A 16847-nucleotide genomic window follows, 5' to 3' on the forward strand; every position below is an offset into this window, starting at 1 on the left:
TTAAAAGAAAAGGAGAGTTATTGTTCATTATGAGGGTTAAAAGTGCTCACTGAATAGTTTTGCCTCGTGAATAATTTATAGAATGGTGAAACAATCAAGGCTCTCAAGGGTGTCGGGAATCTATAAAATGGTAGGATATTATAGTGCTCACTGCTCAATTCAGAGAAAAATTACTTTGACACATGCAAGCTTAAATTAACAATTATGTATTTAATAAATTCCTTCAATAAAATAAAGTTTGAGTCTTAGCAACCATGATTCTTCAATTATAATTAATTATATAATGAAAAAGAGTTGAAAATTTTTAAGCCTTATACTCAACCAAAAAAAGTAAAGGAATTACATATATGCCTTGAATCCATTTCTTACCTAAAAGTTGTTTCAACCAAGGAAATAACATTGAAATTTCAATTTAATCATGTATATTAAATATATTTTAAAACTTGATCTATGATAAGGCCCGAGTCACTGGTTAATTTAGTTTGACTAGGGTTAACTTAGAAACAATTTTTTTTTTTGAAATATGATCAAAAAGACATTATGTTAATAAAAAAATGTCAACGGGTTTTTTATCATGTAATTCTTTGGAATCAACCTAGAACTTTTATTAGTCAGGTCAAGTCAATTTCTTCTGTATTTTTTTTTTTTATCCTGAACTTGTCTAGACTTCTAATGATAGTTAGGCCATTATAAGTTTTATAAATATGATTTTAAATGTGAATGATATTATATTTGTAGGAATCAAAATCAACCAAAGACATTGACCCAAAAGAAGCAAAGAAAGTTGTTTTAATTGACTGATTAGAAAGAGAAAGGAATCTTAAATTAATGAATTACTTTAGAATAATGTGGATTTCATTTGCATGCAAAAGTTCTATTCCTCTAAAAAAAAAGACGTTAAAAAGCAGCTTCCTTCAAACCTAATCTCTTTAGCGTAGGTCCAAAAGGGTTTCTACATCAAAATATGATCCTTGCATGGACTATAGTTTCTTATCAACAAAAGAAAGCTCATTTTAGCTCACTTTAGAGTTACAACCTTTCCTCCCTCATCTTTCTTCTTTGATAAAAACATTGATTCTACTATAAAACTAAAGAAACTTTGTCGTCTACCATTACGCAAGAAAAGAAGAGAACTTTGTCATATACAAAGGATAATGGGTTGATTATTGCAGGTGTACAGAACATATATTCTACAGAAGATGAAAATTCTCACACCAAAAAGATGTTTACACTTTACACGATCCGCTTGATGCGATGTTTGGACCCATAGATTCCACTAATGCCATGCTTTTAATCGGTGCTCTCGATGATCAAGTCTTGGCAAACATATCATGTCTAGAAATGGGCCCAAAATTAAGTTTTAGTACCAAATTACAATATATTATCTATGTATGACCTAAATATGATCAACCCAAGAAAGCATACTAGACCCCGAATGTCAAAAAAGAGAACAGAAGAAGAACGGTGGTTTAGTATATTGGGTTCGAAGAGGGAACATAAAGGCTGTTGGATCACATGCACATCACATTCTTTTTTCTCTTCCTCTTCTCTTCTTTTGATACTGTGGCTGATGAACGTTAAAGAGAGGGAGGAAAAAAAAAGGTGTTTAAAAAAAATATTAAAAGGGATACCCCACAAGTTCAAGGCTGCTGCTGCTGCTCTACTACTACTCCTCAATCCAAGGGATTCCTTTGTGATGATCAAAAGCCTTATTTGGGTCCCTCCATCATCCTCGCCATCATTTCATGCATATATATGAAGACCCACCTCTACGTCCATTACTCACAAAGCAATTATACGTTCTTAAAGTGATTTTTTTTTTTTTTTACTATGATGACATCCAATAATTCAAGATACAAAATATTGGGCAATCTGGCTTCAACATCGAAATTCGATGAGAGTTATGATCAGTAAATTGATCGGATGGTGATCGATTCATTATCTTCTGGGGAAATGAAGTTATCTTCAAATCATTTGCAGTGTTGGGCTGATCCGGGCTGTCCAGTTTTCTCTTATTTATTTATTTATTTTCGCTCTTTTTAACATACTCCTATAATCATACAGATATTATTGCCAACTAATAATCCACTGAGGAAACCCTTTTGGCTGGTCAATCATGTCAATCAAAAAGCTTTGTGAAAGATCTGTTGTAGATCACTCAACCAGCGCACAAAATTTTGATGGTCCCTAATCGAAAACTATCCGCTCCAATTTGTTCACTATTTGATTCTCACGCGCAGCGAAATAGCAAGTACTAGGCACCCACATAAACTGTACTGTAGTCATATTTTTGGATCATCAATATTGTAATTCAAGGGGCTATAATATTAATGTTGTATGTGTTGGGTTTTTATTGAAAAAACAAACTAGTTTAACCTCGGATAAATATTGTGAAATCTGAAGCAAAATTCATTGCCATCTCCATTAACTAATTAATAATATTAATTAAATAATATTCTTAACTTAGATTTAGAATTTAAATAATATCTCAAATAATTAACCATTGCACGCGTTGCGTAGAGTGTACGATAGTTTCTAACTTGTTAGCGCTTACTCTACACGCCCCAACAGCTTTTCAATTAAAAAATTATTATTTTAAAAGGGAATTGCTTCATTACTCTCAACCAAACTTACAATTAACTACAATGAACTAAATGTCTTGTATCAAAGAGTACATGTGTAATTTTATTGTTTATAAAAAGTAAAAAAAAATACTTAAATACCCCTACACGAGACCACTAATGTTTTGACTTTTAGGGGTATTTTGATTATTTTATGGTTCATAAAACATTAAATAGATACAAATATTTCCAAACAAATTAGTAATGACTAATGCACCTCATGCAAATACCAAAATATCATGGTCCAAAGGCATGTAATTTTTTATAGGAATGACAAAATAATCATTACACTATAGCGATGAATAGAAAAATATGAGAAGAGCTACAGTGAATTCTTCTTTTGTTTTAATTTAATTGTTTGTTAATAAAACTTCCTCTTGCATAATTAGATGTGCTTTTTTATGTAGTATTCTAAAAGGACAATATTTTCAAAATTTTATTTATATAATGCTATAAAGAGAGATGGATAGTTAGATTTTATTTATAAACCGATAAAAGTACTCGACTGAGAAATTTTTGAAACATTTGAGACCCAAAAGATAATTTTTTTTTCTTTTTACATTATCAATTAGGAATTGGGTTCTATGTTAGGGAATAATCATAGATGGTTAACCAAATAATTAGCAAGTGCAGTAGATGCTCGCCGTTAAAGATTTCTTGGGCACGGCCTAGCTAAAATGTATAGGCACTGCCATAGAACTTGCGCATGCTAATATATAGTTAGACAATTGTAAACTAAGCAGTTTCAAGAGAACGAGGTAAGAGTAAAGACAACACCTCAAGCTAGCTACGCAATGGCAATATTCCATATATATTGGGGACCCCTAGCAAGTTGCAACTGAGCTAGCCTCGTACCCGAGGCAGGAGGGTGTGGGCATAGCAAGATGCATGTTCAGTTTTAAAAGGGAATAATTTTGACTGGTAATTATAAGAATATAAATTGCAGAAAAATAAAACTCAGGGATATATGTAAAGGATCATATGAAAAAAGAAGGCAGGAGAGATACAAAGTGGAGGTAAGCGAACAGAGATATCATGCCCTAATACCCCACAAGTGAAAGAAGAAAAGGAAAGTAGGAGAAAAATCAGCTTTATAGGGAATAAGGAGAGGATTGGATGATTGAACTCTAGTAAAGTCACTCTTCCATTAAATTTTGAATGTTCATTTCATGTCTAATTGTACATTTTCATCCAAGTCTTTATAAAAGAGAGAAGGTAGGGGGAAAAGGCAAAGGAGGCAGGCATTGACAGGACAGAGATCGGCTAGGGTTTGCGGTGGAAGTGGAGGTGGAGGTGGAATAATAATAGATAGCAGATAGTTATAATCATGGGGGAAGCATATTCACTTTCCTCTTTGTCATCACTTTCTAAGGCATGATTAGAAAAAAGTTCATCAATCTTCTCTCCTCCCCTTAAAGAAAAGCATTCCTCTTCCTCTTACCCTCCACTTTTGTCCAATACGCACCCAATCAAAAGACTTGCTTCCCAAGGCTTCTACAATACTACTCCCTATATATATATATATATATATATATATATATATATATATAGGAGAAAAGTTGAAGACCAGGATGATTAAAATTATATCAGCTATTGATCCTAATTGGATTGGCTTGAAGCTTCAATTACAAGATTGTATGTGGTGGGTCAATGAACAATTAATTGCCTGTTTAACTACCATAATACTTGACAACACACGTTTCTATGAGCCGATTTTGGACCCCTTTTTATGAGCTAAAAAGGTATTAGGGTTTATAACTCACCTCCCTTCAATCATACGCTGACAAATATATATAGGTGGTAAAATTCAACAAAATATTCCCTCTCCGGACATGCATTTTATGTAATCTTATCCCAAAGAACCACCTGATTAATTCAAATTAGATCCATGCAACACCCATTAATTTATTTATAATATTGGATTATATATATATAAGTACATGGGTTTTTGTGCATAGAGACAAGCTTAGCAAGGACGCTTCGGGGGACATTCTAACATACGTCATTTGATGCGTGGATCTAGTCCTAATTCTAACATACTAGATCTAATTCAAAATCTATCACAGGATTACCGAGAAAATAAGAGGCTATCATAGTAGGAGTACTTAACTATGTTCCAGCGAGGGCCGATCCAAATAGACCATTGGATCAAAATATTAATCTCGGCCTAGTTCAATAAATTAACCTTAAAAAACTTGAAATCCAGATTCTATTTGTTTGAGTTTCTAGTTAAATAGTGTTGACTTGATAAATCTTGGTTGATTTTATTAAACTTTTAATGGTTTCATTGATATGATTAAATCCAATACAAACTTAATCAGTTAAATATATCAAAGATTTTTTTTTATTAAAAAAAGCAATGTCTTTTTATATTAAATAGTTAGAGACTCATCATAAGTACCTGATTCTTTTTCAAATCAATCCCTAGATTATTCATTTATCGAAAAAAATTTAACAACTAAAAAAATAAATAAAAAATGAAAAGAAAAGGGGAAGGATGAGCCTGGAGAATTTAAAAATACCATTGTTTCTTTGCTGATGAGCCACTGATAAGCTTATAGATTAGAACCACTGGATCAACGTAATGTGCATGGTGAAATTTAGAATGTAAACTGTGATTTTTAAAAAATATAAAAAAAATAATTTATAGAATAGTTAGGGTAATTTTCCAATAATTATTTGCGTTAGCAATCAACGAAAAACTATTTTACTAATGAATTGAAAAACACACATCCATAAGCCTATTATTAAGCGAGAATCAAACAAATGTTAAACCAGGCAGTGCAGCCCAGCATCAGTTTCGTGATCAAAATGCTCGTGGTCCAGTAAAAGGAAATTTAGTGGGACGGATGACCCTTTATGTCGTCGTCAGGCCACTAATTGATTTACAATAAACCTTGCAAACATGAAGCACCCTCTAAAGTACTGGCGGTGCCCTCTAAACTGGTGGTGATATATATATATATATATATATATATATATATATATATATATATATATATATATATCTTTTAACCTGATCTAAGCTAAATCTTCATTAACCTAATCTAAGCTAAATCTCAAGTCAATAGATTGACCCATTAAGCAAAATCTTGTAACTAGAAAATGAACACGGAAGGTTAAAATCAGAAATATTAATTCAAGGTTAATGTTAATTAAATTGACCTATACGAGAATTTTTTATGGTTTAGGCCGAAGGCCCAGAATGGTAACTGGCCTTGGTTGGATCCCTTCCATGGGCTCCGAGGGAAATATTAAAAGCGTACAATGTTCTGCTACCTTGAACCAAAAAAAGATAGCTATCGGATATCACACGCCAGGCGAGGAGTGACTTTAGTGTCCGTTTGGAAATCTGTTTTTATTAAAATTATTTTATCACACCACAGGCGAGGAGTATTAATATTGTTTCTGAATTATTTTATTATGTTAATATTAAAAAGAAATTTTTTAAAAAATAAAATAATATTAATATAATATATTTCTAAACAAAAAACATCTAAGTCTGGATCCATCCAGAAAAAATGGTGGCCACGGCTTTCACTTTTTAGGTGTGTTAGAAAACCCTGATGAAAATTATTTTTTTTATTTTTTTAAAAAAATTTACTTAAAATAAATTATTATTAAAATTAATTTTTAAAAAATAAAAAAAACTTTATTTTAAGGCATTTCTAACAAAACATGAAAAACAAAAACAAAAAAAAAAAAACAATCATTTTAAACCACCACAATCCTTTATCCACCCTCGTATGGCACCGCACCACAGGCACAACATGGAAATGCTATCAACAAATGCAATGATCGACTATCAGTACAACTATAAAAGGCCCTACTGGATACAACTCCATGAATGTAAGACCAACTCTGTTGGTTGGCTTTTCAAATTTGAACCTTGCCAATCTCTCACGTTAGTCAAATTGAAAGGCGTTCAACCATGAAAAAATTTGCTGAATCCGCCTTGCATCTCACCATACACGGGGGGGCTAACCGAGAATAGCCGCATGATTTGCCCACACCTCTTCATCATTGAAGATTTCACAATTACCTGCAATATGGTTTTCCTCCATACACCCCTTACATCTCACAACACATAGCTGCATCGCACTCCAGCGACAGCCATAATCTTAAGCCAATATATAGCAACAAATATCAACACTATTTTGATGTTACTTGGATCACATGAAAAGAATCAACCACGCAACTGTTACAGAATTAATATTCTTACTACAAAATGTAATGATATATATCGTAAAACTTGATGTAAAGTAAATGGAATTAAAAAATGTAATGAAATATTGGGCAAGACTTATGATTTATTGCAGTATAAATTTCATCCATCGGGGAAAAATGGAATTGAAAAATACAGTCGAATCATGTCGAAGCATAGCTAAAGTATGCCCAGGCTTATTCTAAACCATGTAATTCATTAAAACAGAGTGCGATGCTCTAGATATCCCTAAATTAAGAACCTCGCAATTTCCAAGACATGAATAAGCAGACAAGGAACTCGATCCATGTAAAGATTGAGAAACATACTATAGATTGAAGTTCCAAAAACAGCAGATATTATTATAAAGCAACTCAAGATTCTAATAAATACAAATGGAAAGAAAACATCAATGCTAGATCGTTATCCTGACCTAGTTTCTAACTAGAGCATGTTTTCTACAACAATTGACTGCCTTCATCTTTTGATAGTAGATCAACATCATTTGATTACAGAGTAATTAACTCTTTTTACAAATCATATCAAATAAGTTTTGCCTTCGCAGATTTAGTGAGCATAAGCCTAAATAGGGACGAAGGTAATAGCACTCCGCCATGTGTTAATGGCACTCCAATTTCAGCCAAAGAAAGATGTGGCAGGACAGACAAGTGGAGTGTCATTAGCACTTGATGCAATGCTATTAGTCACGCTCCTAAATTAGCAGAGACAAATTTGCAAGTTATTGAATGAGATAGGACAAACCTTCCAACGCAACAAATGTCATAATTCAAAATACTTCAAAAAGAAACTTCAACATGTCACCAGAAAAATATATGACACAAGAAGAATTCACTTCAACATTTTCAAATTGTTTATACCAATTTTCGGTTCCTTTCAATTCATACACAAACCATCCAAATGGATAAAGAATCCCCTTGCACCTGGAAGTCTTTTTGTATGCAGAACGTTTGAAGAAACATATACACCACAAAAGTGCAACAGCAACCAGTATGCAAGCAATAAGCAATTATGAAAATGCCTTGAACAATGCACATAACACTAGATAGCATTAGAGCTTTCATATGTATCCCATTACATATAAACTTCCATGCCAATAAATTTGGAGGAATGACACAGGGGACAAAAACTAAGCTTACTTTCACAATCCTTACAGAGGCAGAGATGCTTACAAGGTAACAAAAGCATGCAAACTTCATTGACTCTGCAAGCCTTACAAGTCATCAGCTCCTTCATGTCATTATTGTCATTGGAAAGCAGGTGAAAATCAATGGCACGGCCATTGCAGCACGAAGCTGTATCATCCACCTCACTGTCACCACAACCTTCTTTACTATCTCTACTTTGAGCATAGACTTGCTGGATGTTAAACTTGATGGCATTTATCATGTTTTCATTGTATCTGGCCCGTTCCTGCCATGCACCTGCTTCCATAGACAACTGTTCCATTTTCTCTTCAAGTTCCATGTTCTTCTTATTGATGCTCTCCACCTCTGCTTCTTTCTGACGAAGTTTTTGAAGAACCTTCTCTTCCACAAGTGAGATAGTTTGAAGTTGGTCAGCTTGGACCTTCTCTAGGATGGTTTGCCGCAGTCGATCACCCTATTAGACATACAAGCAAGTTAGAAATATTTTCCACGCACCTCACACTATGATAACGTGATAAGAAAAAAATAAAATAAGAAAAAAAAGACATTCAAGTAATGCAAGAACAGTTCCAATTAAGTCCAGCAGGTAAAACCAGTTTGGTGTACCCCATCTTCTCCTCCATAACCATCAATTCAATCAAAAGCAAAGAAAAAAACACTTCAAACAAAAGCAAAGCCTGTCATATCTTCAAAGCAGGAAGGACATGAACAGCCAAAGGAAAAAATTAAAGAACGACACCCTCCAGAATACCTCTATAAACATTTTTCACACTAACTCCCACAACAAATGGAATTCCGGAACTATACTTAGAAAGTTGAACGCAGTCATTGAGTTCCAATGATTTTGAATGTTTTACATGGTGCCGAGAATTACTGAACAACATAAAGATCCTCAGACAAAAGACAACCACACCACCATGCATCTAGGATTAGCAATTTCCATCTTTGTTGTTGAGTCTATTGATTTAATGTAGTCCAACATTAGTTTTAAACCTACAAAAACAATTCACAAAGCAAATGCTTACATCTAATTGAATAAATATATTAAACTAGATACAACTAAATAGTGAAGTGATACTGACAAGAAGCATCAGTATAAGAAACAATTCACCAGAGAGAGAGAAACAGAGGACCAACTTTTCCCAATTATCTTTATATTTCATTATTCTAGATTTTGAAAAAACTGTGCTTTTGAAGTTAAAATGATAAACAGGCAGACTTCAAATTCCTAGGAGCAGCGTGGAATTCATGCATCATGAAGTATCACTTTGAAAGCCTAAGTGTGACAAGAGGCAAACATGCAAAAAATATTGCATAACAATATAGAACCAAATCCATGACCCAATACACAAACTGCTTAATTTGAATCATGGGATGTGAAGTAATCAAGTACTTAATTAAACTAATAGGTCATAGATGAAACACATCAGTATAAGAAACATATTAAATGAAGCTGCAGCGACCAGTATTTGCAAATTAAATGAAGTGCAATGAAATAGCAAAAAAATGTAACAAAGTGAAAGAGAAGCAAATAAACCTATAAAAATAGCAACAGGTAAGGTCATTTTGCATTGAAATAAAGCTGTTATCTTTAAACAAATCCCAACCTGAATTTTGAGGAATTTATCAACCTCCACATCCTGTCGCTGCAATTCACTATCAATATCATCACCAATAAGCGATAACAAAGCCGAGTCACCAGAAGATGAAACACGGGTATTGTCAAGAGACAACCCTAACCCAGTTGAGACTGATCGTGCTTGCAAGAAATCAACAGAGGAAATCTGGGAATTATTCTCCAAAAAGTCTTGCTCCTTCAATCTCTTTCTCTTGGGTTCTAGCCCATAATTCCATTGCAATTCAAGTCCCCCATCACTGCCATCATTCCCAGGACCCGGAGCAAACCCCACCACATGAACTAGAACAACAACCACAAAATACCCAAGATTTTATGACTTGATTTAAGACCATGCTAGCTAATTACATAAAACTTGGTAGCCAAATTGTAAATAATCAAGCTTGATTTATCCTAAAATTGATAGAAAATTAGTAGCTGATATTTTTTAACTAATTAACATAAGCAAATAAATAAAAAAATCCACCGTCTAGTTCGCAATGACTTCTTAGCTAGAAAAATAAATCAAGCAGTAAAAAGAGAACTCGGGAAACTTACAAGGAGGGACATAGGGAGGATGCTGAGACTGATCTTGCAAATTAGAGGGATTAAAATACGCTACTGCCGGAGAAGTCTGGCTGTCGATTGCATATAAATTCCTGGATTGCATAAAAATTGATAAAAAAAAAAAAAACGTTAGCCTTAGAAGAAATCAATGTAAAAACTGTCCTTTTTAACCTAATTTACCTCAAATTCTTAGGTTGTTGTTGTTGCTGTTGAGGTTGGTAGTGCTGTTGAAACTGGTGTTGGGGATGAGCCATGATGAGAAGGGAAACTCTAGAGAGAGGGGGGGGGAAGAGAGATGGGCTCTCGGTCCATATAGGGAAGGGCGAGGTGGCCGATGGCGGTGATTCTTTGTATTTTCCAGAAGGGCCTGAAATTATTGTGAGTTTGTGTTTTGGCCTCGATAGTTTAGCTAATTAATAATTTGGCTGGTTCTTGCTTCACCGTTTGACTCTACTAATTGGGCTATGTCCGGTCTAGTGTATTAGCTTCCTGTCCATGTTTGATGCTAAACTACGTCGTTTATATGATTTCTACGTGATTAGTATTTGATAATAATTTAAGTGGTTGTTTTAGTGGTTAAGAAAGTTTGTTTTATTTAAGTTTTTAAATTTAAATTTCAGAGATAATATTAAAAAAAAAACAAAAAGGTTTGTTCGCCACCTTTTGTACTTAAGTCTAAGATTAATAGATTTACGAGTCTGGGAGAGAACATTAGACATAAAAAGCCTAGAAATTGTTATATATAAAAACTACATCATTGGAAACCCTTCGTCTCACCTGCCCAATAATTATATCAACGTTCCCTTATTTAAAGATATTTTAGCTGGCAAACTCAAGAAATTGAAAGAGAAGCCTGATGTAAATTAATAATTGTTTATGTAAATAAAAAAATTAAAAAATAAATGTAAATCAGGGTATCTAATCACATAAAATAAAACATTCACCTGATTGTATTTACTAAACTTATTTATTTAAATTAGTAAAAGATAAATTCACATCCTAAAAAACATATAATTTAAAATATAAATACAAATGAAACTAACTAAATAAACTTACTCTGTAAAAAATAATATGCAAGGCCGAACACATTTGCAATATTATTTAAAAATGAATATTTTTTATTTTTAAAAAATGAACTTCATTTGTATAAAATAAATAAAAAAAATTATAGATAAATTAGAATAATATCTTGAAATACCAAAACAAAAACAAAAGCATAACAACTAAAGAAACACTTATATTAAAAAAAGGCATGCAAAACTCATGACTTGAGTTATAAGACCGAGATAAACCTATAGAAAAAACTCAAAGATAAAAATAAAATTAATATTACAAAAAAATGCATAATAATAAGATTGTATAGAGTCGAACCTCTAACAAATTAAATGTTAAAAAATAAAATCAGGGAAAAAATCGATTATACAAAAAGATCTAAACAAATGAGGGTGAAAACAAGACATTAATTAGAGGGATAAAAATTTTCAATTGGAGGGTTAAATTGAATTGAAAAATAGTTTTAATAAAAGGAAAAACAAATCAAAAGAATAAAATAAAAAATTTAATTGAATGATGAAATTGAAAGATAAAAAAAACTTCAACAAAAGTTTCAGGAAAAAAAAACAATGACTGAAATAAAAAAACAAAAAATATGATAAATTACAATTGAAGAAAAAATAAACTTCTATAAAAGGAATAAGAAAAAAAAATTAGAAATTAAAAGAATAAGGACTAATTTAAAAAAAACATATGAGAAATTATAATTAAAGGACTAGATTGAAAAGAAAAATACTTCTATAAATGGAAAAGGAATGAAATAAAAGGAAATTAAGAGAATTAGAACTGAAATTGATAAGTAAAAAACAAAAGGGATAATGGTGTACATTATACGTCAGGAGAGAGAAAAGAAAGAAAGAGAAAAATCAAATGATCATCAACGACAATCCAACCACCATAAGTTGTCACACACCACTTCATATGTAAGAGGACATAGTGGCGCATTTAGGGAGACAACAGAAGGCTAATTTTGGTCACTAGATGATATCACATATGTCGCTTGATGACACAAATGCTACTTACTCGCTGGCATGTGTTGAACACATGTCAACAACATTTTCTCATTAAAAATATTATTTTAATGGTAAATTACTACTCTACACCCATGCAAACCAACAAAATCAGAGCCAAAAGACTCTAATACCCCAAAAATAATTGTATATTTGTAAACCTACTATATATAAAGAACAAAAAATACATATATATTCCTACCCGAAACAATTATACCCCAAAAATAATTGTATCTTTGTAAACCTACTATATATGAATAACAAAAAATACATATATACTTCTACTCGAAACAATTATTATTATTATTATTCGCTCTTGGGGATATTTTTGTTGTTTAACTCTTTATAAAAATATTGTATAGACAAAAATACTCTCACACAAATCAATACTGAAGAATGACTCATATAAAAGTACTAAAATGCCCTTAAATCAAATACGTCTATATTTTTTTTTGCCAAGGCCATAGATGTCAGCCCACTATTGTAATAAATAATGTACTGAGTCTATGGCTACGGTAAATCCTCAATACAATGTAGGATATTTGTTATAGTCTATTGTGTCTTGAATTCTCCATTTGTGAATTGGCTAGTGGGCTTCTGGACTCACGAGTTTGGACTTGAATTTGATTAACGGGAAATATTTGCTATTAAATTCATTGACCAGTAACTTCTCTTATTCTCTAAAATATTTTAGTATATGAATATGAATACATTAATTACATGACTAAAATAAATATTATTATGAGTAATTCATGATTTATGAATATATTTCATCAATATGAATATTCATCGTAATTAATAAAAATTTATTAATTATGATAAATTAATATTTTGGTTCTCAAGTTCTATAAATAAATGTTTTTGATGGGTGGGAAATTATATGAAATTTTTTGAGTTTTTTTTTTTTTTGCTATTAGTTTTTCTTTGACTTGTTCTTCTAATATTTTCTTTTACTTTAGAGTTTAGATTTGACTTTTGTAGAAAAATATTAATTATAATTTCTTTGATTTCATTAATTAGACCTTATTTAGAAATGCACTAAACGAGTTGTTGTTATTGAAATCCTAAGAAATTTATTTTAAAAAAATCATTTTACATCAAATAAGAAATAATAAAATTTTAAAGATAAATGATTTATAGTTATGATTTTACTTTAAATATAATTTCAATATATGCATTTAATATTCGTACTAGGAGATAATTAGTTTCAATCTTTTATTTATACTTGAATATTTTTGTTTTGCATGTACACTAGTAGTTTTATGTCATGGTTTCAATATAATCTAGTTTCTTGTGACAATTAGACAACAGTTTTATGCTAATCACTTAGTATAGAAAATTTTGTTCATGTTGAAAAAGGCAACCAGATAAGCAGCATCTTGTTAGCAAATGACAAGTGATAAGGAGATTACATTCTCACCAGGCACAGGCAGGAAGGTTTTATATAATTAATTAATCTGCTCCTCTGTCTTATTTTTCAAATATTTTCTGATTTCAAACAGTACATTTTACGTCGATGATAATGGTTCTGGGTCTATCCCGTGAACGTGAAAAAAAAAAAGAAGGGAAAAAAGATAGTGAATGTGGAGAGTACACGAAGAACATGTTACCCGTGAAGCCCACTTGCACAGAGAATACTGATTTACAGTTGTCTGTATTGGATGAATCAGACCGAAACAAAAACAAATCCAGAATCAATATGTTTAAAGAAATGGCATGTTTCAGCACCGCACAAGAAGCAGCGTTAATTAAGGCAGGCAAACTGGCAAGGGTTGTGAATCTGATGTCCCCACCCCAATTCCAGTGAACAAATAAAATCCCTTTCATGCATCAAAAAAGAATTCCCATTTCCATGTGACTCCGTGTTTCTCGATCATAAATGTCAATCCTGATATGAAATCGATCTTAATCGGATGAGGATCTGGATTGTTCGGTTATCTCAAAACGATGTTGTATTAAAAAAAAAAAACTTCTTTGAATTAACCCATTTTGATTTCACTCGAGTTTAGTCCAGATAATTAGATTACATGCAGGTTAATTTGTTGGGTTGTGCAAGTTTGATCTGATTCAAAACAAACTAAATTTAAATCAAGTTTTAAATGCACATGTAACCAACCCGATCCAAAATAATAATTTCACTTCATTCCATTTCTCAAGTTTCCACATTAATAAATCAAGTTATTAATTTATGGAGGTTATACTAGATGTCACGAACCCCAATCCACATTAATAATTTCAACGCTCTCCTATATATTTTAGGTCCCACAATCTCCACTCTCCAGTCATTCTTGCTAGTGCAATAGGAAATCCTGCAACCATGAGGGTTTCAGCTCTGAGTTTGATTGCTGCCTCCTTAACTTTTCTCATTGTTGTTAAAGCTCAGGTTGATTTAAAGGATTTCATCCAACTGACGAGTGAAGATCTTGAATGGCCATCAGCGTTGTCTGTCTACGACGAGTTAAGTGACGATGAAGACGAAGAGTATGGCGGCGGGTCTCATAGGAGGTCTCTGCATGGGGGAGCAAAGCACTATTACTTATCTTATGGTGCTCTCTCTGCAAACAGGGTGCCTTGCCCAGCTCGCTCAGGGAGGTCTTACTATACCCATTACTGTTTCCGATCAAGAGGACAGGCTAACCCCTACACCAGAGGTTGCTCTTGTATCACTCACTGCAGGAGATAAGAGCTTGCTTGATTTTGCTTTCTCTTTCGTACATTTTCCCCATATGTGTAGTGAAATTATTTGGTTTGTCCGTCCCAGAAAGGAAAGCGTTTTCTAAGTCATGGCTGCTCTCGCTGGGCTTGTGTTGAGACAGCACATATTTTATTGAATTTGTGCGTCTTACCTCAGCGAAAAAACTTATGGTTGCAGCGAATAATTAGTGAAATCTTATTATAAAATCACTAGTTTCAATGCAGTTCTTCTTGTCACAGCACAGTTATTTCACCTGCTTGCACTAAATTTCCCTCGTTCTATTTATCCATAAACAAGGTCTTGATTTATTGTTTTTGTTTCTTGAGTTGAGTCTGAAAGTATATACACGATGCAAAAGACAAGTATAAGATAAAAAAAAACATTATATTTGGTATGTGAAAACAGGGATAAAAACAATTTTTTCTCTCCATCTTAAAAAAAAAAAAGTTAATTTTTGTAAATGTCCTATCTTTTTGGCGTCGTTTTATGCAAGGAATGGAGTGATTCGACACCGTTTTTGTTTCATTTTGACCCCCTAATTTGACAATGTTAATTTCAGTATTTCTAAATAAAGAGCCAAGTGTTCAAACAAGTCCCTACATTGTTGCTTTTTGGAAAAAAAGGGAGATGGTTAAAGAAACAGAGGAGGAGAAAGAAAATCACAGGAGCACTGTTTTCAGTCTATAATGGATGCTTGTCACCCTCGCTCTTTATAGGATGGCAACCAGGAAGCCATCACCATTGAGTATTTGAGTGAGCATAGTTGTACCATACGCTGTCCATCAAGTCTTCCAAGATAACAAGATACCTTCCTTCCTTCCTTCCTGATCTATAACTATAATGGCATTGTTTTTTGTTCCTTTTTTCATCATCTTCCTTTTCAAATTCATCGGCATTAATTAGAATGTGGAAAACGAGTAGGTGCGTGGCTCACCTCCATTAAAGTCTAATGCGAGATTTTTCGAGGCTAAAGATCATGCAATGATTAAAAAATTAGGTGAAAAAATCAAAGTTGTTGTAAATGTAGTTGAAGGTGACGAGATGGATTGTTATTGATTCTCCTCGCTAGTAGTCGACGCCAAATTTATTATTATTTATCGACCATGTCCTCGCTGGTTAGCATGTGCAGAGATTCAGGGGGCTGCACCTCTTGATTTGTCCGACACTGGAGAAGACAAGGAATCGATGCGGCGCTTTAGATGCTTTGATTAATATCCAAGCTATCATTTCCATATTATTGTCTCAATAATTGGAAGATTATGATTTGGTTGTTAAAGAAATTTGTTTTTTTTTTTGTGTATTTTTGAATTCAAATTCTAGGATTAATTATATCTAAAAATATATTAGTTTTTTCTAAATATACGAGATTAATGTGAAAGATATGTCTTCTTTGGTGGCTCTAAAATCTACAATCACTTGAGGGATAAATCGATGATTTGTAAAGGGAATTCCACAGAGTAGGTAGATTCGCTTAAAAATTTGTACATTATATATTTTAGATTGTGTTTGATTATGTATTGAAATAGAAAAAATAAAGATCATAAAGATAAAAATATATTTGGTTAAAAAACAAGAATAAAAACATAAAAATAATTATATGTTTTTGAATAAATTTCTATATTTTTAAAATAATAAATAAGAAATACAGAGCGGATATATATTACCTTTGTCTTTATTAATTCTGACTCTTTTATGTTAAAATAATTATCAAATATTATCTCTATCTTTTTTTTTTTAATTAACCAAATGTTACCTTAAATGACATTTTTTTAGAGGCTGTGGGAAGAAGAAAGCTGAATTTTTGTCATATTTTGCCGTGGAATGGGGTGCCCAATCCCTCAAATTTTGCCAATGGATTTGTTGTCGAAAGAGACGAGGTCTAACACACCTTTACCAATTAGGCAATTACACTGAAA

General features: G+C 32.4%; 2 protein-coding genes across 2 annotated transcripts; one reads left to right on the forward strand and one right to left on the reverse strand.

The window, feature by feature from the left end:
* Positions 1-7873: 7873 nt before the first annotated feature.
* Positions 7874-10543, reverse strand: LOC133681673 (probable BOI-related E3 ubiquitin-protein ligase 2). The gene is made up of 4 exons (XM_062104784.1): positions 10354-10543; positions 10165-10265; positions 9599-9909; positions 7874-8445 (listed from the first exon to the last, which is right to left on the reverse strand). The coding sequence occupies exons 1-4, from the start codon at positions 10425-10427 to the stop codon at positions 7918-7920; spliced, it is 1014 nt and encodes a 337-aa protein (XP_061960768.1). The 5' UTR covers positions 10428-10543; the 3' UTR covers positions 7874-7917.
* Positions 10544-14357: 3814 nt separating this feature from the next.
* LOC133683108 (protein RALF-like 34) lies at positions 14358-15154 on the forward strand. The gene has a single exon (XM_062106631.1). The coding sequence runs from the start codon at positions 14554-14556 to the stop codon at positions 14917-14919; it is 366 nt and encodes a 121-aa protein (XP_061962615.1). The 5' UTR covers positions 14358-14553; the 3' UTR covers positions 14920-15154.
* The last annotated feature ends 1693 nt before the right edge of the window (positions 15155-16847 follow it).

This window comes from Populus nigra, chromosome 2 (genome assembly GCF_951802175.1).
Source record: "Populus nigra chromosome 2, ddPopNigr1.1, whole genome shotgun sequence".
NCBI lineage: Eukaryota > Viridiplantae > Streptophyta > Magnoliopsida > Malpighiales > Salicaceae > Populus > Populus nigra.

What these genes read in the sequence shown, in the direction of transcription:
- LOC133681673 (XM_062104784.1), bottom strand. Translation starts at nt 10,427, where the DNA reads ATGGCTCATCCCCAACACCAGTTTCAACAGCACTACCAACCTCAACAG. An exon ending in TCCTCCCTATGTCCCTCCTT is followed by an intron (nt 9,910 to 10,164) that starts GTAAGTTTCCCG and finishes TTGTTGTTCTAG; the next exon opens with TTCATGTGGTGGGGTTTGCT. An exon ending in ATAAATTCCTCAAAATTCAG is followed by an intron (nt 8,446 to 9,598) that starts GTTGGGATTTGT and finishes TATGTCTAATAG; the next exon opens with GGTGATCGACTGCGGCAAAC.
- LOC133683108 (XM_062106631.1), top strand. Translation starts at nt 14,554, where the DNA reads ATGAGGGTTTCAGCTCTGAGTTTGATTGCTGCCTCCTTAACTTTTCTC.